Here is a 27115-nt window from a genome sequence, read left to right on the forward strand (position 1 = left end):
TGAGAGGTGGAGGATAAGACTTAGCTGGATATAATTTTGGTTTGGGAGTGCTGTGCTTTGACCAATATGTGTCCAAGTATTGTTGTGAAGCCGTCGTGTTAGAATTATACACCATGCTCACATCTAATATGTAAATATGTTTTTTTTTTTTTCAAAAGATTTTGTAATGTCACTTCTCACATGTAATGATTTTTAGCCATCTCTGTAAATAAAATACACAAAGACTGAATGAAATTCTGCCTCCTTTATCTGTATTAAGGAAGAATTGTGCAAAATCAGTGTTATTTGGTTGCAAACACAATTACATAACTTAAATAGTAGTAACAACCAACTTAATTTCAGTTTCTTTACATATGTAACATATAAATAAATTTAGATGAATACATTTACATTATAAATAGACCATAGAAAAGATAACTGGAAATGTATGAGGTAGGTTGTGGGTGATAAGTCACAGACATGTGCATGTATGCACTAACACTTAATATCATGTAGTCGTGTGTATATATATATATACACGACTACATGATATTAAGTGTTAGTGCATACATGCACATGTCTGTGGGTATATATATGGGTGCTGGAAGTTGGGCAACAGGTTGACCTCCCCTGACCAGTCACTATGCTCGTAAGGATCCAGTCCTTTGATTCCCTTTATTTTCTCGTCATATCTCGTCTTTGCATTAGGATTTAGTTTTAGGTGGTATGGTCCGACAATGTTTTCTTTAGACCGCTGCATTTTGTAGGATTATATTCTGTTTTTCACGCAAATTTTTTATTATTTTCATGCCAGAACAGCCTGCTATGCGATGCCAGCCCATGTAAACGGGCCAAACATACCCATAATCCTTTGCGTTCTGATGACGTTGCCGCCCATTTGGTCACATGTCTTAGCAATCTCTATTGATAAAACTTGTCACACGTGACGATTTACTATGCAGATTCAACGATCCATAAATAAATGTAACAACATTAAACAATCTTTTTCTTCTAATTAATTCAAGATCTTCATAGGTACGTATTTGTAACAATTTTTGGATTTATTTAAGTGAGAACTATTTCTGAATCTAAATACATTATTCACGCTACAGCAATCTTTGATTTTTAATGGGAAAGAAAACGAGGATGTGAGGGATATACTCAATGGCATGAACAGTATAAATCTGTTTAAAGCTCCTACATCACATCTGATTTTCCACAACTCATGTTGTCTGGAGTTCTTTATAAACTGAATGTTCTTGGACAGATATTTTATCAATGTTTTGTCTGCGGAACGATCCAAAAACACTTTAAACTGCAGTACAGCAGATGAAGAGGCTGTAAGTCTAACCCGTAGCCTACAGCCCCATTCTCATTTGCATTAGCATAAATACACACGTGAGCACACATATTTCCCAAATAGATCTTATTCACGCTAGCGGTTAATGGAAATGAGAATGGGGCTGTACGGGATAGACTTACAGACTCTTCAATCTGCTGTACTGCAGTTTAAAGTGTTTTTGGATCGTTCCGCAGACAAAACATTGATAAAATATCTGTCCAAGAATATTATTAATGTACTACTCATGAGTAGTATTTTGGATTTATGAATCTGATTGAGAACATGAATTGTGCTGTATTCATAGTACGTTAACGTTTCATTCCAAGCACACCCACACACCCAGACGTCAAAAGATCTCTTTAGTGGGCGGGACTGTGTCTCTTCTCTACTCGTGATTGGACAAAACAGGAGGGTGGTTATTCACTTTTTATTTGCTGACTCGCTGAACATCGTCGTCTCTTATTGGCTACTGTAGCTGTTGCTCAGAGGTGTCATGCGCAGAGCTGAAGGGCAGAGTAAACAGCAGTGAGTCACAGCTTAAACACTAGTGTTTCTCCACAGGTGAGTACACACTATGTTAACCAAAAACTCACGATGTGAGCGGCTTTTATTCCTATTAACCACACGATGTGTTAAATGTTTAGTGTTGTGTTTGTTTTGAGTGCAGTGATCGTGCTGTGAGTTTTTTTTTATTTAGTTGAGGCCTGCTACAGGATTGCATGCGCGGGAAACTCAGCACTGCACGTGTACATGTGCAAATCTACATTTAAAACACACACGGTCTCATGAACAAACATATCACAGCACAAGGGTGATAAATTGGGTCTTTGTCTGTTTGTATGTGGCTGTGTGTGACGAGGTCCAGTGCTCAGCTTAACGTGACACGTAGAGCATGCACCGTTATGTTCATTTGGTATGCAAGCTGGTGCATGCTTAATGAGAGCAATAAGACTAATGTACTGCCTTCCCATTGGCTGAATCTATGAGATTATAAGTTCACTAGAACTGTTAAAACAGCGTGTAGCTGTTTTAGTCTTCATAAAACATTACTGTTTTATGCATTTACGTGTTTATGCAGTTGTTTTTTAGTGTCAACCCTGTTAGATACAGTGTTGCTTAAGAAGTAGCATGCTAAGAGACACATGTGCCATCTGCATTTTCCCCATCTACAGCTGATGGTCCATATGAAACCACAAGACATTTAACTCATGTTTAGATCATTTAGGTCAATACACATTATGGTTCTCTATTGTCAGTCTCGATGACACCACACATATGCCATTGAATTGACTGTCTCAGGGACATGAGGTCTAATATAAGTTACTGAAATACAGTCACAAGTGTGATTCTGTAGGTGATTGAAGTCAAAGTGGACTGTGAATGAATAAAGAAAAACTGCAAATATAAGGGCATTGTTATTGATATAACCTGTAAGTAGGGTTGCAACGGTATGATAACCGTCTCAGAAAATATCACTGTTTCGCGGTATCACGGTAATGGTATTACACAATTAGTATTATCAGTGAAAACAGAAGGGTTATTTTATTTATTTATTTTTGAGCAAACACTTTATTATAATTGAAACTTAAAGCAATGTATTTTAAGTATGTGTAAAAAAAGTCTCCCTTTTGAAATAGAAAAAATAAGAAAGCTAACAGAATTATAATAAACAGAATTATAAACATGATAAAAAAAAAATGTTATATAACTAAAGCATGTTAGTTTACATGTCATCATAGCATGTTAAATTAACTACTAAAAAATACTACTACTGAAAAATAACATCAGCTGTGTGAGCTTTTAAATAATGTCCTATGATTATTAATAATTAACATAACCCAGACTGCTCCTGTCTGTGGCTTTAGCTCGGTGTTTCTCAACTGGTTTTGCTTCAGGACAGATTTTACATTTGAAATCAAGCGTCGACCTGCCATAGATTAAACATAACCTGTATTTAATGTATCCTGGGTTGCATTTCTTTTTATGTTGCATAGTATTGTTCATGGTTTTCCAGTACAAGGACATTCATCAAGTGTCATTATTTTTGTTGATGATGTCAACAACAAAATCTACAGGAAGTTGTCTCTCCCCCTTTTAAAAATTTAAGAGCATATTTACTTATATGAGCCCATTATTATCCTGTTTGTTACCTAATATTACATATTTATACACATATTACACAGAAGGAAAGGGTCCTCATTACCATGGTTAGGTCAGTGTGCTAGTCTTAAATAATATAAATAATAATAAATTAATGTATTTATGAAAAATAAATACTAGCTGAAACACATCTTGAAACTTTAACTACAACTGCCATTGTTGATATAAAATGAGGTCTAATAGATTCCACCTTTAGATTATTTAATATGAAACTATAACATTTTGTCAAAATAAAACAGTTAATTTTACTCATGTAAAATCCTGAAACAAATTGGTAAAGGTGATGGTGTGTAATTATTAATATTTTTACTATTTTTTTTTTCTCACAAATATCTTTATTGAATTTTAAACATTTTTCAGACATACAAAAGAAAGGATGTACAAAGAGAAACATAAAAAGACAAAGCCTCCCCCCACCCTAGAACCCCATGCGCACTCCATCAAAAAATATAGTTTACATGTCACAGGCTTTTACAAGGCGCAAGAAAGGCAAACACATATCTTTAAAATCCTCAAGTTTCCCTCTCGCAATATAGGTCAGTTTCTCCAGTGCCAGGTTGCTAGACATTAGTTTAATCCACTGGTTTATCTTTAGTCTTTCTGTGTCCTTCCAGTTCAGAGCAATTACATGTTTAGCCTGCAATAAGCAGAAACTAACAAGATTCCTCTTTTTTTTGTAGTCCCTTTAGGAAAGATGTGCAGCAAACAGAGTTTACCGTCCATTGGCATGTTACATTCAATCAAACGGGAAATAAATGTAGTAACCTCCTTCCATAAAGTCTGAACACTGCCACATACAATGAAGAAGAGTGCCCTTGTCTACACCACATTTTACACAGACATCAGGAATATTAGAATTAAAATGGTGAAGTTTTACAGGAGTAATATAGGTTCTAAATAACCATTTGTACTGCAGCAATCTAAACCTGGTGTTAATAGTTTGCGTCTTTGCAAACAGGCAAGAATTGTTCCACTCATCATCTGAAATTTCTGTTTGTAAATCAGTTTTCCATGCTTGTAAATAGGAAAGACTACTTTCCTTTGAGGAAAGTAGTAAAATGTTGTAAAATTTGGAAAGCAGTCCTCTACTCTTGATGATGGTTAACAGCTATGTTCTCTATAGTGGAGAGAGGGGGTTTCACAGTAGACTTTAGTTGGGTAGTGATGAAACTTCTAACCTGTAAGTACTTAAAAAAGTGTTTTTTGGGCAAACCATATTTATTTACCAATTGCTCAAAAGACATCAATACTCCTTCACTATATAGGACCCCGATTTTATTCAAGCCATTATTTCAGCCAAATTCTAAACCCCCTGTCTGCTCTTCCTGGTTTAAATGTATCATTTCCCCAAATTGGCGACAAACATGAGAGCTTAGATACCTCCGACAAGGCAGAATGAGATTGGTGCCAGATTGATATTGTATTTTTGAGAAAAGGATTTTTCGTGTTTTTTAATAATTGTTTGATATCGGCTGCATAAATATAATTTGTCAAAGGTAGCTTCAATGTATTGTTCTCAATGTGTATCCAAGATGGTGTATCAGTGGTAGAAAAATAATAAGTAGCAGCACAAAGTTGAGCTGCCCAATAGTACAACTTAACATTAGGCAATCTAAGCCCCCCTCGGTCATAGGGCAGATATAGAAGCGAGAGCCGCAGCCTGGGGCGTTTACTACTCCATATAAATTTGGTAAAGGTTTTATTCAAGGAGGAAAAGGAGGCTGGAATGTGTAAGGGGATGGACTAGAAAAGATATAAGAATTTTGGGAGAATGGACATTTTAATAATATTAATGCGACCTATCATAGAAATTGGCATCCCACCCCATCTTTCTAAGGAATCCAATACATTTTTTACTAAGGGATCATAATTAATAGATACAAGAGTTTGGCCAACAGCCTGGACAGACCTCCCTAGATCAGATAAGAACAAAACGACGTCATCTGCAAAAAGAGACAAGCGATGTTCTGTTCCCCCAATTTGAATACCACTAATATCAGGGGAATTACGTATTGCCATAGCGAGTGGCTCGATAGCAAACAAGAAAAGAAGGGGCGATAATAGGCATCCTTGTCGTGTCGATCTACATAGGCTAAAAGGTCTCGATAACTGGCTGTTTGTTACAACTTTGGCTATGGGCTCTGTATATAGTAATTGAATCCATTTCAAATATTTTTCTCCCAAGCCAAATCTTTTGAGTGTCCCAAAAAGAAAACACCATTCGATCCTGTCAAACGCCTTTTCGGCATCTAATGACAGAAAAGCATGGTCCATGGCAAACTGTTTTTCGTATAATATATTCAATAATCGGCGGGTATTGTGAAAAGCTTGTCGGCCAAGAACAAATCCATTTTGGTCGTTCGAAATTAAATTAGGAATATGTGATTCAATCCTCCGAGCTAGAGCCTTGCATAGTAATTTGGTGTCACATGACATCAAGGATATAGGCCTGTATGAGCCCATGTCTGTCGGAGCTTTACCTGGTTTTAACAGAAGTGAAATAGCTGCCAATCTTAAGGATGGGGGTAGGATGCCCTTCTCATAGGACTCATTATACATTTCAAGTAGATGAGGTAATAATTTATCTGAAAATCTCTTATAAAGCTCAATAGACAGGCCATCAGAGCCAGGGGCTTTGCCTGTATTCATATGGGCAAGTGCCTCCTTAAGTTCTTGAATGCTCAGTTTTCCATCTAGATCATTTTTAGTTTCCTCAGACAAGGTTGAGAATTGAAGTTGATCCAGAAACTGATCCTGTTTATCCATATTATCTGGATATTGGGATGTATATAAATTTTCATAATATTCTGCAAAAGCGTCATTTATACATTTTGGATCCACTAAATTCTCTCCATTGTCAAGTACAATTGAATTAATAGCCCTACTTGTCTGTATTTTTTTAAGCCTCCAAGCCAGGAGTTTTCCTGCCTTCTCACCCTGATCATAGTATGACTGTTTCAACCACAGTAAACTAGTTGCTATTTTATTGGTAGTGAGTTCATTATATTCAGATTTTAATAGAAGCTTTTTATGCTTTTCAGTGTCATCACAGTATACAGCTGGTCCTGCAGTTCCTTTATTTGCTTGTCAATGTCTTTCAATTTATTTAGATGTATTTTAGATTTATGCCGAGTGTAGCTCATTATTTCCCCCCTTATATAGGCTTTAAATGCTTCCCATTTTATTGATGCACTGGTCTGGTCTTTATTCAAATTAAAATATTCCGTTATTTTTTCTTCAAGAAATTCCTCAAATTCTGCGGACTTCAGCCATTTAGCTTGAAACCGAAATGGAAGTGGAGATGAATAATAATTGGGAAACTTAATTGATAAGATAATTGGGGCGTGGTCTGAGAGTAGTATAGTCTCATACCAGCAATTCTGAATAATAGATACCAGACCAGAAGAAACCAAAAAGAAATCTATCCGAGAATATGTTTTATAGGTAGCAGAAAAACATGAATACTCAATCTTGCTCGGATAAAGTTGTCTCCAAATCTCCACTAAATTAAGATCTTTCATAAATTTTCCAATCGTTTTCCTGGCTTGTTGGTGGGATGTGTCGGAGCTATTTGAACGGTCTACTGCAGGATGTATCACACAATTAAAATCTCCTCCGATGATGAACTGGGCCCTATAACTCGACACAGTTAAAAAGAAATGTTGGTAAAAGGCAGGATCATCCCCATTGGGGTGTATAAACATACCAAGTTGACTAATGTAGAGATTATGGTTCCACTAAGTATAATAAATCTCCCAGATGGATCCAAATATTTATCTTTTAGATCAAAGGGAACTGAATTATGAATCAATGTTATGACCCCTCTTGCATAAATCGTAAAACTAGAGGAGAATACCTGATCAGGCCACCTAGATCTAATTTTATTCACATCTTCATCTACCAAGTGTGTCTCTTGTAAGAAACACTGTACTCTTCATTTGTTTAATTCTGCCAAGTACCTGTTTAAGCTTGACAATTTTATTCAGACCTCCTTCCAACTAGACACGTTTATAACTGAGGTATCAAACATAAATTATGTAATTGAAAATATCTCAGGCCATGTAAAGTCATCAAACACAAAAAAATATGGAGTGAGCCCCTTATTACAAAACCCCACACATTTCCCCAAACGAAATGTGATGCTAAACCCTTTAAGACTATGAACTTGGGTTATATAAAACGTTTCATCCACATAGTGGGTAACGTGTAAATCTGCACACATAACATAGCCACACATGGGTTATCTGTAGTAGAAATGTTTGGACCATAATACAACTTGACGCACATAAATGTGCACACAGTGCGTGATAAATCAAAAATCTATATCAATAATACAAAAAAGAAAAAAGAAACATATCTTAAGACAATCGTGCCAGTAACGTATTTTAACAAAAAGACAACTTACTAAATTATCCGTTGAATTTTGTCCATTTTTATGGCCATACTCGTCAGTGGCTCCATTGCAAGAGGAACGAAAGAGAAAGCTTTAAGTCACGGAGTCGTCACAAGTCTGCGAGCATATTTCCTGAACGTATTCTTCAGCCTCAACAACCGATTTAAAAATCCTGCGTTTGTCATTGTGCGTGATGATCAGATGAGCTGGGTACAGCATGCCATACCGAACATTCAGTGCACGAACCTGGGTTTTCACACCGTTGAAGCGCTGCTGCAGTTTACGTGTCTCTGCGGAGAGGTCAGGGAAAAAGGCGACTCGTTGATTCTCATAGCGTACCTCCGTCATCTTCCTGGCGGTTCTCAGGGTTGCTTCCCGGTCCCGGTAGTTCAGAAACGTCATTATTACCACCCGTGGCGATGTAGATTTAGGGTTAATAGGCCCGATCCTGTGTGCTCTCTCTATGATGGGGGGCGAGGTGAAACCTTCACCTAGTGTATCTCGGAGCCACTTCTCCAGAAAACCACACAGATCTGAGCTCTCTGATTTTTCGGGTAGCCCAACCAGTCTCAAGTTAGAGTGTCTGCTTCTGTCTTCTTGCTCTGTAATTCTGTCGCAAAGGGTCTCCACAGTTTTCTCCAGTATTTTAACTTTGCCTTGAAGAGAAGTTGCATCATCTTCTGTTTGCGAGATTCGAGTTTTCATTGATTCTTTGAGAGTGTAACTGTATATCCCCTTTTATATCGTTAATCGCTTTCAGCATGTCGGTAGATTGTTTGGCTATGTCACCTTTTAACGACAGAATTTCCTTGAGAAGGTCACTATTTGTCGGACTCGGCGCCTCCGGTGTTTCAGGTGTCTCTAGAGTCTCCGATGCCTCCCGTATATTGGCTTCATTGGGAATATCCAGCAGTGTTTTGCTAGCATTAGCCATGTCCACATTAGCCCCTTTGCCTTGTGATGCCGTTTTACCCGGTTGTTGGCCAGTTTTAGCGTTTTTTGGTGGCATATTGTCCAGTAAAAGCGCGTGGGTCAAGAACAAGTAGAATTATGTTTATTGGTCCAAGTTAAGGATAGTTTCAAGGGATTTAACAGTGAGCCTCACGCACATGCAGCCTCCCACTAAGACGCCATAACCGGAAGCTAATATTTTTACTATTTTGGTAAAGGGGCCACATCGGGCTTTAAGTAGTGCAGATACAATGTTCTGCATTGATTTGGTTTCTGTATCTGTGACTAATGGGACTATTCTGCAATTGTTTTAAGTATTGTATTGCTCTACAAAGGCAGATACTTTTCTATCAGGCATTAAAAAACTGAATAAAGGCTGAGCTTATAAATGTATTTTACATCTCTACTTCCCTGTTAATTTATTATTCAGTTTAACACTACATCCGGTGTCTGTTTTACTAAAAAAAAAAAAAAAGAATGAAATTTATAGAACTTTTAATGTTTGTTACAAAGCGGGATAGTTGACTTTTTTTTCTAAAACATTACACATTTACATGCTAAAAGAGTCATGATGCGGGTCTCCTCGATGATTTTTCAACACTCAACAGAATAACACAGGCTGCATGACTATGATAAATGATAACTGCAAGAGTTATATTAACATACAGGTGCGAAGGGACTTCAACATTTCTAAATTCACTTATTCATCTCTGGCTTGCTTTTGCTCGCATGTCAATGATTAGTCCTCTGTGTGTCAATGATGCCGAGATCTACTTTTATATTTAATTTAATCACTGAGAAGGTTTACCTGCAAATTAGCACCAAACATCACAAGCAGCCTCAATAATGGACACAGAGTAGCTGTAGAATTCTTTTCCTTGAGCAGAATATTGCACTACAGATCGGTAAGTTTGTATAAAGGGGAAAGCGCGAGACAGAAAAAGTGCACTCGTGTGCATGGTTGCCAGATTGCATAAAATAAGAACAACATTAGATGGAATATTTCCAATTTGCGCAAGTATAAATCTCAAACTAGGGGTGTTGCGTCTCTTATTTGGCAACCCTGAGCATGTTAAACGCTTATGGAGATGCGTTAGGTCCCAATGCAAGTTAACTGAAATATCCAATGAAAAAATTCCACATTAAACTATGTGGAGGGCCAGATCCAGCCCGCGGGCCGTAAATTGCCTATGTCTGCTTTAGCTGTTTGTGAGATTATCATTAAATCTGCCTCTGCAGTCCTAAATAGACTTATCACTTGGGCGGCCTCCAAAATATCTTCGATGGGAGAACCATGGCATTGTTCTTTCCCTGCTGTCCGTGACCCAGTCCAACTAGACCAGTTGAGAAACACTGCTTTAACTCACACACTCATGTCAGACCCCTCGCCTCGCTTCTCTCTGACATTTTCTCCGCTGCGTGTGTGTGTGTGTGTGTGTGTGTGTGTGTCGCAAGTTGAAGAGTCTGACAGGCAAACAAGGAGAAAAGGAGATGCGCACGCACGAGTATGTGAGATTCTCTGTCTGGTTGCAGTTATTTCTCAATACCGTAGATAAGCAAATGTACATGGTATGATAATGCAATGATCTATTTTCAAACCGTGGTGTACCGTGAAACCGGTATACCGCTGCAACCCTACCTATAGGTTTCAGGTTTCCGAAAGTCATGGGATATTATAAATTATGATTTGTTTTAGGACTAGAAAAGTCAAGGACTGAGTGTAACAATGAAATCTTAAAGGGCAGTTTGTGAAAATTGAAAAATTCTCATAATTTACTCACCCTCATTCCATCCCAGATGTGTATAACTAACTTTCTTCTGCAGAATACAAAGTAAGATTTTTAGAAGAATTCTAAAGCTCATAAAGTCAGCATAAAAGTAATTCATAAGACTCCAGTGGTTTAATCAATGTTTTATGTAGTGATCCAGTTGGTTTTGGGTGAATAATGGACCAAAATGTAACTCCTTTTTAACTGTATATCTTGCCATTGCAGTCTTAAGGCACGAACATGATTTCAATCTTGATTACACTTCCTAGTACTTGAGTCATGCACAGTTTGCTAGATGGCTTTAGGAAGTTTAATCAAGCTTGAAATCATGATTGACAAGGAGCTGTCAAGATGTTCAGTGTACAAGGAGTTACATTTTGGTCTATTCTCACTCAAAACCAACAGGATCACTTCAGGCGACATGGATTAAACCACTGGAGTTTGATGGATTTACTTTACTGCTAACTTTATGTGCTTTTACGAGCTTTAAAGTTTTGATCACCATTCACTACAGAGTTGAGATATTTTTATAAAAATCTTTGTGTTCTGCGGAAAAAAGTCATACACATCTGGGATGGTATGTGGGAATAAATTATGAATTTTCATTTGTGGGTGTACTATCCCTTTAAATCATAGACATTGCTATAGAGAAAAATCTATTCTTGTAAAGAATTGCTTCAGGTAGAAAGTGCTTTTTGTGAGTGCATTCTTTATAAAATTATTTTCAAAAATGAAATCCTATCCAGTCCACATGAATGACTGGAAAAGTCATCGAAAAGGATTGATCAAAAAGTGAAAAAATTAAAGAGTTGAAAAGTTAATTAATAAGAGGGTAATTGACAAATAAGGTTGTCCAAAGTGCTAAAAATGAGAAATCTTTGAAAAAAATAAAATAATAATTTTGGTTTACAACACGCCTATTAAGTTCTTAGAAATTTAATCTTCTAGTCCATTTTGGTTGCACAAAAAACAATAATTGCATTTTCTACAAAAAACATACATTACATAAATATTTATTGACTTTAATACCTTTTACTTCATGGTTAAGTACTTTTTTCATGGTCTACGCTGCTTAGTTTTCAAACATGTATTTTTCTATTTAAAAAAAAAATAATTATTATATATACATATACACACACACACACACACACACAGTGCATCCGGAAAGTATTCACAGCGCTTCACTTTTTCCAGATTTTGTTACAGCCTTATTCCAAAATGTAAAATGTCGAAGTTCTACAAACAATACCCCATAATGACAACATGAAAGTTTGTTTGAAATCTTTGCAAATTTATAAAAACAAAACAAAAAAAAAAAATCACAGAAGTATTCACAGCCTTTGCTCAATACTTTGTTGAAGTCTTTTTGTGTATGATGCTACACGCTTGGCACACCAATTTTTGGGCAGTTTCTCCCATTCTTCTTTACAGGACCTCTCATTCTACAACAGGTTGGATGGGGAGCATCAGTGCACAGCCATTTTCAGATCTCTCCAGAGATGTTCAATCAGGTTCAAGTCTGGGCTCTGGCTGGGCCACTCAAGGACATTCACAGAGTTGTCCTGTAGCCACTCCTTTGTTATCTTGGCTGTGTGCTTAGGGTCGTTGTCCTGTTGGAAGATGAACCCTCATCCCAGTCTGAGGTCTAGAGCGCTCTGGAGCAGGTTTTTCATCTGTACATTGCTGCATTCATCTTTCCCTCGATCCTGACTAGTCTCCCAGTTCCTGCAACTGAAAAACATCCCCACAGCATGATGCTGCCACCACCTTGCTTCACTGTAGGGATGGTATTGGCCAGGTGATGAGTGGTGCCTGGTTTCCTCCAGATATGATGCTTGCCATTCAGGCCGAAGAGTTCAATATTTGTTTCATCAGACCAGAGAATTTTGTTTCTCATGGTCTGAGAGTCTTTCAGGTGCATTTTGTCAAACACCAGGTGGGCTGTCATGAGCCTTTTACTGAGGAGTGGCTTCTGTCTGGCCACTCTACCATACAGGCCTGATTGGTGGAGTGCTGCAGAGATGGTTGTTCTTCTGGAAGGTTCTCCTCTCTCCACAGAGAAACGCTGGAGCTCTGTCAGAGTGACCATCAGGTTCTTGGTCACCTCCCTGACAAAGGCCCTTCTACCCCAATCGTTCAGTTTGGCCAGTTGCTCTAGGAAGAGTCCTGGTGGTTCCAATCTTTCATTTACGGATGATGGAGGCCACTGTGCTCATTGGGACCTTCAATGCTGCAGAAAGTTTTCTGTACCCTTCCCCAGATCTATGCCTCGATATAATCCTGTCTCTGAGGTCTACAGGCAATTCCTTGGACTTCATGGCTTGGTTTGTGCTCTGACATGCACTGTTAACTGTGGCACCTTATATAGACAGGTGTGTGCCTTTCCAAATCATGTCCAACCAACTGAATTTACCACAGGTGGACTCCAATCAAGTTGCAGAAACATCTCAAGGATCATCAGTGGAGACAGGATGCACCTGAGCTCAATATTGAGTGTCAGGGCAAAGGCTGTGAATACTTATGTACATGTGATTTAAAAAAAAAATTCAAACAAACTTCTTTCACGTTGTCATTATGGGGTATTGTTTGTAGAATTTTGAGGAATATAATTATTTTTGGAATAAGGCTGTAACATAACAAAATGTTGAAAAAGTGAAGCGCTGTGAATACTTTCCGGATGCAATGTGTGTTTATTTATTGATTTATTTTTTACAAATATCAAGAATTTTTGTCTGAAGTTGGGCTGAATATCGCAATGATTTTAATGTGCTTTCATTTGGCCATTAAGTTTCATAAAGAGTGCATCAGTAGACTAATTTCACAATCCTTCAGTGCTGCACTTAATTAAAATGACAAGTTGGTCATATGTGATTATTAAGCCACAAAAGGCTGTGATTTAAAGAAAGATAGACATGGTCTGTGTGTGATTCAGAATAAAATATTGAAGCACTGAACTGTGTGCACACGCATGGCAGTGCTCTCAGACTCTGATCAGTTCATGTGCATTGTGAAATCAAAATAATGCAGGTTCAAGCATTCGCGCAATTCCAAACATTAGTAACCGCTACAAGTTATTATACAAATATACAAACGCAGCACAGAAAAGGAGGAAATTACAGCATTTCATTAAACACGGACATTGTAAACTGTCAAATACATGTCACCTTTTCTTTGTCAAAATAAAAGCTCCAGGTGAAGATGAAGTAAGCATGACAGAAATATATTACATTTGTTTAACGCAAATCTAATAATCATAATAATAATTCAGCATTATATTATAATAATCAATAATGACTCAGTAATAATATAGTATTATGCAATGTTCAACTGGTGTTTCAAAAATAAGTCAGTGAAGTAGCTTTGCACAGTAAAAAACATTTTAAGATAAATAATGCTTTTTATTAATCTCAATGTATTATTGTTTATGAAATATAAATGTAAAGTGCATATCAATGAAACTGATTGAATTTCATTCTCCCTTGTGTTTATTTAATGAAATATGAATTATTAGATTTATTTTTAATGTCTTTAAAATATTTAATCTATTTGGCTACAATGGTTTCAATGCAATGATGGTTCCTCTGATTAAACAAAAACAATTTTGAGCCATTTCAGAGCAAATACATAATTATTGAGAAATATATTGAATATCATCAATAAGCTGAAAAATATAGAGATATAGTTTAAGACCTATCGCCCAGCCCTAGTCAGGAATATTAAAGAGATACTTCACCCAAAAATGAAAATTCTCTTAATTTACTCACCCTCATGGCATCCTAGATGTGTATGACTTTCTTTCTTCTGCAGGACAAAAATTAAGATATTTAGAAGAATATCTTCTAAATATATGTCCATACAATGCAAGTGAATGGGTGCCAAAATGTTAATGCTTCTAAAGGCAGCATAAAAGTAATGCATACAACTCCAATGGTTAAATCCATATCTTCAGAAATTATATAATAGGTGTGGGTGAGAAACAGATCAATATTTAAGTAGGGATGCACCAATCCGATACCTGGATCAGTATCAGCTCTGATACTGAAGCTTTTAGATGGATCGGGTATCGGTCCAACGAGTCCGATCCAAATCTGATAGTGTGTGTGAGTCATGTTAAACACTGTCAAGCTCAAAAAATGACATAAAACCATTAAAGTAGTTCATGACTCTTGCATTGTATTCAAAGCCACTTGAAGATGTGCGGGAGCTCTGTGAATCACAAAAGGCTGTTATAAATATATAAAATGCACGTGCATCTCCAGCGTAGGGTTGGGCGTTGTCCCCTAAATTGGCAGTTGACGATGTTGACAGTAAAACATCGCGATGGACGATGATATCGTCGGGTAAAGGTATTTTCAAAAATTATATGAAAAATTATAATTTCGTTATTTTACTAACCCAACTAAATGACTCGTCGGCGCTTTATCAGTAGGTTGCACGACACGTGAAGCATTTTTTTTTTTTTAGCTTTCACTTAAGAAGAGTTGTGCACTTTTTATTTTAATATATCTCTTTACATAAATACTATTTTCCACTTAAAAACTATAATTTCGTTATTTTACTCACTGATGAGCAAAAGGTTGAGGCAGAAATGACCATGTACCTGCAGGAAATGGCCATTGATGGGGAAGAGGACCCGCTGACTTGGTGGAAAACGAACGACAAAAGGTTTCCGTTCATGGCAAGATTAGCACGGAAATATCTGTGCATATGTGCTACCAGTACTCCATCAGAGCGGGAATATGTTATTCATATTCACCTTTATTTATTAATTAATTATTAGTAGTTGTAGTGTCTCAGAAAATCTTGCTCATTGTCACATAGCTCTTGTATACACTGAAGCGGCAGTTTAAGGTAAACCCAGACCAGCGAACGTCAAATAACTTTTGTCTGGTTAATAGGCCTACTTTTAAAGAAACATTTCCTTGGCCATAAATCCATAATGTCAAATCAAATGAAAGAAACAAGGTGAATATGAATAACACACATTTATTAAAACATAGAAGAACAACAAATAAAGAACAAGAAAACGGAACAACACTCAGACTGAAACTCGGCATTAACATTTCACTTATAATTAGCAGCACAATTAACTTCAGCACAGGCTACAAAATAAATGATGTTATTGAAATATTGTAAAGTGGTCATATGAACTACACAAATGAACGTTTAAAAAATAATATGCAAAATCGAATAGCTCCGCAACGGAGGGGCGAAAAATGCGTAAAGAAGTGTAATATCTTTCACCATAGACCATGTTTAAATTTCGATGTTTCTGGCCAGAAATACCAACATATTCACTTTATCTGGTTTTAATAAGCTGCGGATTGGAGTAACTACACTACCCGCTGTGCTGAAGACCCGCTCTGATGGAGTACTGGTAGCACATATGCACAGATATTTCCGTGCTAATCTTGCCATGAACGGAAACCTTTTGTCGTTCGTTTTCCACCAAGTCAGCGGGTCCTCTTCCCCATCAATGGCCATTTCCTGCAGGTACATGGTCATTTCTGCCTCAACCTTTTGCTCATCAGTGAGTAAAATAACGAAATTATAGTTTTTAAGTGGAAAATAGTATTTATGTAAAGAGATATATTAAAATAAAAAGTGCACAACTCTTCTTAAGTGAAAGCTAAAAAAAAATGCTTTACGTGTCGTGCAACCTACTGATAAAGCGCCGACGAGTCATTAGTTGGGTTGGTAAAATAACGAAATTATAATTTTTCATATAATTTCACGTCACAAAAAACATTCTGTGCCGTGCTCAGTTTTTTGGCGGCATGAAGCTTTCATTAGACCAATGAAATTGCTGAACGGGTTAAGGTCAAACAACTTTTTTGTTTACTGTTTAGATTAAATCGAGCGCGCTTAAACTTCCCATCATTCTGATTACGGTAGTCATTTTGTCACCCTCAAGACACGGAGAAATGCATATGATGGAGCTTTCAAGTTGAAGGTGATTGATCTGGCTGTTGGAAAAGGAAATAGAGCTGCTGCACGGGAGACGTTGGAAACAGCAGCGTGATGAATTGACTCAATGCAAAAAGACAACTAAAGCTGAGGCTATTCAACTCCGACACTGAAGGAGATGACTTCAGTGGTTTCATGTGCACAAGAGGAGGAAGATAGTGACCAATGACTTTCTTGCTAGGCTACTGTTTACTGGTAATTTTAAATTTTTTGTTACAAGCCGTGTGTGGCAGCGGGGGCGTGGTCAAGCGCCCGTGCACGCTTTCTCTCCCGGACGGGCGCTTGACCACGCCCGGGAGAGAAAAGCGGTAAGGGCGCTTACACCTGAGCTAATGTCTAACACCTGTGTCTAATTTCAGTAAGCATGGGGAGAGCAGCATAAAGAGAGAGTGTGAGTGAGTGAGTGAGTGACAGACACACGTCAGTCTAGTGTTGGTGCATAGAAGACCAAGAATTGAGAAACTTTATACAATTGATTGTAAACATTGCTGTGGTCATTAAAAGCCTTACCTGGAACGTCAAGTGCCCTGCTTCACGTGTCTTACTTGGGAAAACAGTTTTCAGCACTTGATGTAAGCGCCCTTACCGCTTTTCTCTCCCGGACGGGCCCCCGCTGCCACACCGTGTTTCGTTAAAGCCTGTTTATTTTTGTTACAAGCAGTGTTTCGTTAAAGCCTGTGTAAAGTTCATTTGTTTCAATGTACCGGTAGGCACCTGCGGCTTATAGACCGGTGCGGCTTATTTATGTTCAAAATAATCTTTTTTTTTAAATTCAGTGGGTGCGGCTTATATTTAGGTGCGCTCAATAGTCCGGAAATTACGGAAATTAATATTCTTGCATTCTTTCAGTGAGCGCACACTGTGGATTTATAACAGCAGTTTGTGACTTTGGCCTGTACAGATAATGGACATGAGTACCAACGAGTGCTTTGGATGTGGCCGCTCCGGACACTGGATCAAGAACTGTCCCAACTCTAGTCGTGGTCGTGGCAGGGGCCGGGGGCGAGGAAAGGGTATGACTAATTGAGTTATACAAACAGACTGCCTTTGTTTTGAAGCAGTGCTTGAACTGAGATGCTCTCTCTCTAGATCTCTTCTGCTACCGGTGTGGTGAGCAAGGGCACATTGCCAGGGATTGTGAACAGACAGAGGATGGTGAGACACTTTATCGCACCTATTTAAACGGCAACATAAAAATCAGTTTGCATTGTAAAGTTGCTTCCTAAATCTCTTGTTCCTGTGTTGAAACACAGCATGTTATAACTGCCACAGGAGTGGCCATATTTCCAGAGACTGCAAAGAGCCCAAAAAGGAAAGGGAGCAGTGCTGCTACAACTGCGGCAAAGCTGGTCATGTGGCACGTGACTGCGACCATGCCAATGAGCAGAAGTGCTACTCCTGCGGAGGCTTTGGACACATCCAGAAATTATGCGACAAGGTGAAATGTTACCGGTAAGTCACCAATGCCACTCTCTCATGGCACAAAAGCAAAAAGAAATTGTTCACCCAAAAATTTTTATTTGTTGTTTTAATTTGTTTTTAAACCTGTTAGCAACCTCTATATCCTCTTCTTGTTCACTGTGCAATGAGTCCGAATAACAACCGTAACGACTCTAGAAAATGGGCAAATTAATATTCATACACATGTAATTCTTACACATTTTTAAAAACAAACCGGCATATTCATCTCAATTACATCATGTCTGAAAGTTTAAAATTCGCGAATGCTTACAATTGCCAACAACTCACTCTCCATAGGCCATTCTGTCATGCTTCAAGGGCTGAAAAGAAAACATGTATTAAAAACATGAGATATGTAAAAAATATTTGTCTTCGGACATATTTTTTTTAAACCCATGATGGTAAAAAACATCGATTTGTTGGGTCCCATTTTACAGCATGTGAAGGGCAAACATGTGAGAGATAGCTTTGCGCACTTTGCTAATTTAATTATTTTCATGATATAATCCGGTAAAATTCGATACACCCAGTTACACATTGCTGTTTGAGATAAACATGGCAAAGAAGTCCAAATCCTTGGGCTCTGGAGACATTAAAAGACACTGGGACTCTATTTGGGCGGTGCGGCGGGAGAAGAAATCCAGCGTCAACTGTCCAACCGATGGTACCGATGCTGACAAAGGTATTTGGAGGATCACGCTGTAATACATCGATCGATTACGGTGATGGAAATACATTTATCTTCAGTTAGTCTGAGTGGCAGATGTTGAGAAATGAATCGATTATCTGAAGTCACATTAATATAGTGTACTATCTCTCTCTCCACATGGAATGTGAATGGGTTGAGGCACCCCATAAAAAGAAGGAAGGTTATTTATTTTCTTAAATGGAAGAAATATGATATAGTGTTTCTCCAAGAAATGCATCTTTCCCTGCAGGAAGCTGAAAAATTTGGGAAGATATGGGGTTGACTTGTTTTCTTCAGTGCTGGCTCAAGTAAGAGCAAGAGAGTCATTATATTGGTTAAAAAAGCATTTACAATTCAAATGGTTTAAAGATAAATTAGGGAGAGTAATTATTGTTTTTAGCAGAAATTCAGGGGCAAAATTTTATTTTGGCTAATATTTACGCACCTAATGCTGATGATCAGGGCTTTTTATTGATCTTGAAGGGATGTTGCAAGCCGCTGGCACCCCTCATGATATAATAAGGAGACTAATCTTTTGATGGACTCAGTCCTTGATTATAGTGAAGCAAAAGTGTGTAAGCCCCCTAGAGCAACATGGACGCTTCACAGGATGTGTAAAATCTTGGTCTTGCAGATATTTGGAGACTTTTGAACCCATATGGCATGGACTATACATTCTTGAATAGATTTTTTTATATATATACAAATCCCTCATTTCATCTGTTGTCGATTGCTCAATTGGAAACATTTTAGTCTGATCACACCCTGGTGAGTTTAGAGGTGTTGCCACATATGGAGAAAGATAAATCATATAGTTGGTGCCTTAATGTACCCTTTTGCAAAATCCTGATTTCCAACAAATGTTAAAGACTGAAATCAATGTTTATATGGAGACCAACTGGTCCTCAGGATCCTCTATGGGCGTGGCTTGGGAGGCACTTAAGGCAGTTCTTAGGGGTCGGATCATACAGTATGTCTCATCACCATAAAATGAAAAGCACGACAACTCGTGGAGTTTGACGGAACTATTAAAAGTGCAGAGGCAGAGCTAAAGAGCCATATGTCCCCTCATGAGATGCCTCCGCGAATTCACCCGATTGAAATATAGATATAATTAGGGCTGTACCTAACACATTTTTATCGATTAATCTAACGATTCTATTTACGCTTAGTCGATTAATCTAACGACTGATTTTTTTTACTTTTTTATTATTACTTGATTAATATAACAATTAATTAACCAAAAATAAATATACAAAATTGTCTCATTAATATTTCAATATTTTATTAAATGATCTCTTAAACACAAACAAATGTACAAGAAACTAATTGTGCACTGCAGGGCATTATTCTGCAACAAAAATAGCCCTGTCTTAAATGGTATTCTCCGTCATTTTATGTTGGACTGCTAAACTCAAAGTTGCACAATGTTTTGATAGTCCTCCTGAAAGTGACTTGAATTTTACATTTGTTTCATTTATTTTGTTGTTGGTTTGCTAAATGTAGATTACTTTAATTTTATTTTGGAGTGATAGTCTTCAGAGTGATAGTCTTTGAAAGTCTTTTGAAGTAAGAACTTGTTCAATTCGATTAAAAGGAAATTGCAATCTACATTTAGCAATCCAACAACAAGTTAAATTAAACATGTAAAATTCAAGTCACTTTCAGGAGGAATATCAAAACATTGTTTAACCTGGAGTTTAGCAGTCCAACATAAAATCATTTTACAGTAAAATTAGTGCAATTTGAATAACACAAATGTTTTTATAACAGGAATAACTAAAACTCCACCTCGCCTCCTCTATCCCTCCCCCTCATCTTACAGTAAAATTACTGCAAATCGAGCAACAGTTAACTTTTTTCTAACAGGAATAACAAACTATTGGAATCTGAATTAAATCTCAGTGGGGCAAGGTATATAATTGAAACGATTTACAGACTAACAGTCACACATTTTACACCATTTTCTCACTCGTATATGGCCGTTAAAATAAACAGAAAATATAAAATGGCCAAATAACAAGATTAGTTGATGCATGGTGTAAAGTGATTTTAGCAGCGGTGCAGAAATTACTTTTAACATGGGGGTGATGAGGAAACATTTAGAAAATCTATTTTAATTGACTACTACTAACAGAAACGCGTGTTGTAATACTAATATATGTCATGCTTGGGTGGGGACAAAAAGTAAACAGGACTTACAGTGCTGCCATCTTTACAAGCGCTCTGGGATGCTTTCGCTTCAAGTGTTCATTCATGCCGGTTGTACTGCTGTGATAAGCCATTTCCAATTTGCATAGCTTACACAGCACCACATTTTTAGGTCTCTGGCTAAAATACTCCAACGCTTTAGATGACTGTGGGTGAGTTTTTTTTATCTGCAGCTTGTTCTTCGGGGAGTCCATGCTTAAACCGGGTGCTGACATTTTAATTATTCCATTGCGATGCACTGACGAGTGTTATGCAAATCAACGTATTTATGTAATCAATGACATCGATTACGTCGACGAATTACGTCGTGGAAAGTGGAGTTTTGGTTATTCAGGGCAAGACCGTCATACTTTGAGTCGGGGAATATAGCAGGGAAGCTTTTGGCTAGATATATAAAGCAGAGAGAGTCTTTCTACCATTCCATAAGTGACATCTGCTGGTGGTGAAATATTTACCTCGGCCATTGATATTAATTATGCCTTTAAAGAGTTCTGTCTTTATCTTTATTGTTCCACATCTTCGTCTACTTATGAGGATATTAGAAACTTTGTGGAACCATTAGAACTCTCTAAACTGACGAATGAGCAAAAAAAAAATATTCTGAGATGACCTTGGATGACCTTGACGAGGTAATTAAGTCCCTAACTATTGGCAAGGCTCCTGGGCCAGATGGTTTTCCCGCATAATTTTTTTAGATCTTATGCTGCAGAACTGGCTCCACTTTTGTTAGAAGTTTATACTGAACCATTAAAGAATGGAAAGCTTCCCCCAACCATGACACAAGCCTGCATCAGTCTGATTCTTAAAAAGGACAAAGATCCAAGTGAAAAAGTTACCGTCCAATCTCCATGATCCAATTAGATGTAAAAATTGTGTCAAAAATGTTGGCGAACCGATTAAGTAAAGTTATGACATCTCTTTTATATATATATATATATAGATCAGGTAGGTTTTATTCAGGGCCGTAGCTCTTCTGATAATATTAGGCGTCTCATCTGTATCATATGGTCAGTAGTGAATTATCAGTCTCTGGTCGCTACCATCTCACTTGATGCTGAAAAGGCTTTGATATGGTAGAATGGGATTATCTTTTTTTAAGATTTTGGAAATGTATAGTTCGGGAGTACATTTATTGGTTGGATTAAGTTATTTTATAGACACCCTGTAGTAGCGATACAAACAAATGGATTAATTTCAGATTATTTTACTCTGAATAGGGGCACTCGGCAAGGTTGCCCTCTTTCCCCATTATTGTTCTGTCTTGCCCTGGAACCTTAAGCAGCCATGCTCATACTTTTCATGTTCATACTTTTCAGTTGGCCAACATTTCTAAAAATCCTTTTTTTGTATTGGTCTTAAGTATCGGAGATACTGAATTTGGTATTTTCATTAGTTGTCAGTTTTAATCATCACAGTTAAATGAAATAAACATTTGAAATATATCAGTCTGTGTGTAATGAATGAATATAATATCCAAGTTTCACTTTTTGAATGGAATTACTGAAATCAACTTTTTGATGATATTCTAATTATATGACCAGCACCTGTATGTTTGTGTATTTATGTATCCCACATTGGTACTTTCTTTAATGCCTTTGCCATCTGAAAATAATTAAAATATTAATAAAATATTACAATTCAAATGTGACAATTTCATTGGTAAATAACACTACAATAAGCTAAATGCATTAATGTTAGAGATATAACTTCTATATTCATCAAATGTTGAAAATAACATCAACTAAAAATGAACAGTACCTACACAGCATTTTACATGTTGTATTTTATATTTTACACTTTTTACATGCCTTAGGGTTTCTCTTCTAATGAAAGGTGTGAGGTAAATGCTCTTGATTTCCCTAAAACCAAAATGTGGTCTTTAATGTGAAACTAGGGCAAACTAGTGAATTGCAATGTCTTGTGCTTTTTTTAACCCTTCTATAAGATTCAGTGATGTATTTTGCGCTTTTACGCTCGTTTAACTTCTCTTTGAGAAACTCGTCACACATGATTATCTAATCAAAATAACATAAATGCGTATTGCTGTGAGGATATTTTTTTTTTAATTAAAATTAGATAATTTTCTCAAAACTCTCACAACCTTTAAATATACAACTTAGCTGGCTAAAGCATAAAAGTGACTGGTTATAAACTAATGCAAATGGATAGTCATACATTTTATTTAAAAATTTGTTTAGGACTTGCATGTTTTTGTCACATTGTTCCAACCGCTTGAGGATAGCTTTTAATGTTAATGTCCTCTCAGCCTTGTCTGCAAACATACTGCTGTTCTCTATTAATGCAGCATCTATTCAAGAAATGAATTACTTTATAATGATATGACAACATGTACTGTATACATACAGTGTTCCGCTGCATTCAACGTGCAGTCTCTCGTATCAAAACCACCACCATGAGGCATCAGTGATAGTTTTTATTTCGCCTCTAGAGGCCACTCTCATACTGTATAACGACAGCGAGCCCTTCCCAGCCGCTTCAGCCCCAGACATAATGGGGGGAAAAGTGGATTTTTGCCGATAACCGATAGTTCCAGAAATCGTTATCGGTGCCGATTAATCAGCAAAAACGATATATCGGTCGACCTCTAACTTAGGCGTTACAGCACACTTTTAGATTAAGAGTGGCGATTTGTTTGTGAGTGTCAAACCACAGAGGTAAACTTTGGGGAGGCATGCGCTGAACGTGTGTGTGTACACATACATACATACATACATACACACACACATATATGAATACATATACGCGAGGGCTGCACAATTAATCGAAATAAAATCGAACCTTGTGCGATTATTAAATTGCAAAGGGCTGCGATTTAATGAAATAAATAAATAGTCTGCTCCATTCAAAGTTTATTTGCGCTGCTCTGTTCAGTCTATATTAAATTAGCGCATTGTTACAGTGTTTTCATACATACATACATACATACACACATATACACACACACACTAGCTCTGACAAGCCCGTAAGGACTTGTCACGCATCAGGACAGCAGGCTTATTAATTCATATGAAACAACCTCTATTGCGTTCTTTGCGAGAAGATTGTGTATTTTGGCTTGTAACACCAGCACGTCTTCGGACGGAACCATGGAACACCGTTGAAACGGGGCACCTGACATGCAAATTGGCTCGTATACCATATTCGATCATTTTTGCTCAAAGTTGGAACGTCAATAAGCGCTTGCCACGCGTTCGCATAAAGGGAGAGAGGGCAAATTGGTATGTTCATAACATGATATAATGCGCCGCTCACCATTGGGAAGCGGTTGCACTTAATGTGTGAGCTTTGAGGTGGTAAAGCCCTTTATTGAAAAAGTGTGAGCGTCTCGTGCATGTGCAGTGAGCGCTGTACTTTTTGCAATCTTTGTATGTTCATTACAAGATATAATGCACTGCTCACCATTGGGAAGCGGTTGTGCATAATGTGTGGGCTTTGAGGTGGGAAAGCCCTTTATTGTGTGAGCATCTCATGCTAGCGCTGTACTCCTTGTCCTTCAGTCAGAAAATTCTGAGGAATGGTGTTTGCACACCTGCTTTTATAGCGGACAGCTTCGTGCCTAAAAGGGCAGGGCTCAAACACCATAGCCAATATTAGAATTGCCGTTATTGTAGAGGTTTCAACCAGGTTGTGTAGAAGGACACTCCCATATGCGTTAGCAGAACGCAATGTCAAATGTACTGTGTTGTAAAGGTATTCAAATGTGAAAACTTTGTCCCACAGGTGTGGCGAGATCGGGCACGTGGCGGTACAGTGCAGCAAGGCGACGGAAGTGAACTGCTACAACTGTGGCAAGACCGGTCACCTGGCCAGGGAATGCACCATCGAAGCTTCCGCTTAACCCTGTTTCATCTGTCTCCCCTCCTTTCTTGATTGGTTGTTTTGTTTCTCTGAATCCTCTTCAGTGGCCAAACACTGGCACACAGATGCTGCTCCCGGGCCAGTGAGCTGCTTTCAGTTTCATTTTTTCCTTCTTAATAATGAAGAAAAGGGGTCAAAATCATTATGCATTCAAAACCAAATGTTTCTTTAGATAGAGGTGTAATATGTGACGCTTCGTTAAAAGAACCCTTTTCCATGCCGCTGGTGAAAGTTCGGTTACTGGGACATCATGTGCCACATCGGACCTCTAAGCTCACCCATTTGAATCTCAGATGAGATGTGAGAAGGAAGTCAGGGGAGGCTGAGTTCTTTAATACATTTTTTGTGGTTATATGGAGACAAGTGCTAGTTGGATTTAAAGAGGGTATGACGGACAAAACCATTTCCAGCAAAGGAAGTCCACCTCATTCTGGTCCCCACCTGCAGTTCATTGCACAGAGTGTGGAAACTCATGAAATGTTATATTGGTATATTCTAGAGTAATTGAGAGAAATCGTTAATTGTGATTTTTCTTATTTTCTTTATATTTTGTTTGACTTTTTCTAAAAAGTTATGTTTGTAAGTACATCCAGCATTGCTTGATAATGCTGAAATGTAAAGATAGTGGAAGTAATTTTAGTCCATTCTACCTGAAATTAACCAGACCAATAGAAAGACTTGTGGATTAAGTGACAATTTGCAAACAGAATGTTTTCACAGAAATCAAATTTTATTTTTGTACAATATCACTTGGACTACTGAAAGAATATAATTTGCTTGTACTCAGTTTTTAAGTCAGAAGGAAGTTGCAACTGAATTCCTAGAACATAGAATTGTAATTTTAAGCTAACAATAAAGCTTTGCCTGCATTATCGTGTGTCATTTATACCTGTATGTACTCATTTGTGACATTCGCAGTGTTCTTTTTTCATGAAAAACTAATATCAGGGAAATTAAATGGTCATTTCCAGGCCTGGGAAAGTTGTGTATTGTAGATACATTTCAGTTCCGCATAAGCAGATTATGGCTGCTAGAAATTGCTGTTTGTGTGTGCAACCTCTTTAAAAATTATTTTCTTTAAAATCCATATCCAGTAATCATCACTGGGAAATTAATTGGGTGAAAATGAAAATGGGAACCAAACTTTCATGGTGTAATTTTTATAATGAAAAGAAGTATAATATAGTCAATTCTCTGGAAAGTTAAAGGGTAAAGGAAGATTGGGATAATAATGAAATGGGTAAGTCTCACAGAACCATGCTTCTGGCCTGAAGTAGACTTTTCTTAAAGGTGCACACAGTAACTTTGTTCAATGTCATCTTGGACTTACAGTGACTCCTAGTGGTGTGGATGCAGTGTCGTTCAAAATCAATAGTTTTCACTTACAGACACCATTGTAGAAATTCACTTTTCACAATCGGCCATGATTAATTTTATCCAAGAGAGAAAGTGTCCAATATCAAGACGGTGACTGAGATTAAGTGAGCAATATTCAGCTGGTCATGTGATTTTAAAATAGCAGCCCTCACGGATGCGCCCCTGCCACATGTTGAATAAAACCGCTTTTATAAGGTTACTGATATACTCATCTCATGTGAGTGCTCATGATTATATACACGTCTCAAAAATACAATTAATTTATATAGGAATAAAACTTTTTAATGAGGAATACAATTACACCTTTAAATTTAAAAAGTAACTTCATTTGGGTACTGAAAGTTTTAGACCAGAACCCACTTGCTGAAATATGATTGGTTAATATGCATTACAGAGCAAAGTATACATGTAAAGTTGGGTTTTGGTCATGAACTCAGCTGTAACTCTATGCTCTACATGTGGTGTGTACATTTTGGCTGTCTTATCAAAAGTAAAAGCCCACATTAACCAAGATTTTGGCATTAATTTAGCATTTACTAACCTTTAACCGAACCTTGGAAACAGCAAATGTGTGAGAATTTTTGCAGACAAAAGGTCTGTTCCGTTCACAGCCCCCATCCTCACTCATGAAATCTAAAATTTGTGGCTGATCTCTCAAATGCCTGCAGATGTATAAAAAATCTTGGTTTCGCCATACATTTACTCTGTTGGGCAGAACTTTGACACCTGAGCAGAATATTACATATACTGTGTGTATACAGGTGCATCTTAAATAACAAATTTGAATATCGTGGAAAAAGTGGTACTTAAATATATTTTAGATTCATTACACAAAGTGAAATATTTCAAGCCTTTTTTTTATGTAATCTTAATGATTACGGCTTACAGCTCATGGAAATAAAAAATCTAGTATCTCAAAATATTAGAATATAGAATTT

The 27115-nt window shown here is 37.4% G+C and overlaps 1 protein-coding gene across 1 annotated transcript; it reads left to right on the forward strand.

Annotated features, from left to right (window-relative positions):
- Positions 1–1798: 1798 nt before the first annotated feature.
- Positions 1799–25673, forward strand: LOC127628371 (CCHC-type zinc finger nucleic acid binding protein-like). The gene is made up of 5 exons (XM_052105084.1): positions 1799–1882; positions 17463–17574; positions 17651–17716; positions 17815–18013; positions 24663–25673. Exons 2-5 carry the CDS (start codon positions 17466–17468, stop codon positions 24778–24780), a joined length of 492 nt encoding a protein of 163 aa, XP_051961044.1. The 5' UTR covers positions 1799–1882; positions 17463–17465; the 3' UTR covers positions 24781–25673.
- The last annotated feature ends 1442 nt before the right edge of the window (positions 25674–27115 follow it).

The sequence above is a fragment of the Xyrauchen texanus genome, chromosome 35 (genome assembly GCF_025860055.1).
Source record: "Xyrauchen texanus isolate HMW12.3.18 chromosome 35, RBS_HiC_50CHRs, whole genome shotgun sequence".
Lineage (NCBI taxonomy): Eukaryota > Metazoa > Chordata > Actinopteri > Cypriniformes > Catostomidae > Xyrauchen > Xyrauchen texanus.

Coding starts and splice junctions, on each gene's coding strand:
- LOC127628371 (XM_052105084.1), top strand. CDS start 17,466: ATGGACATGAGTACCAACGAGTGCTTTGGATGTGGCCGCTCCGGACAC. Junction 17,717..17,814: donor TTGTGAACAGACAGAGGATG/GTGAGACACTTT, acceptor GTTGAAACACAG/CATGTTATAACTGCCACAGG. Junction 18,014..24,662: donor GACAAGGTGAAATGTTACCG/GTAAGTCACCAA, acceptor TTTGTCCCACAG/GTGTGGCGAGATCGGGCACG.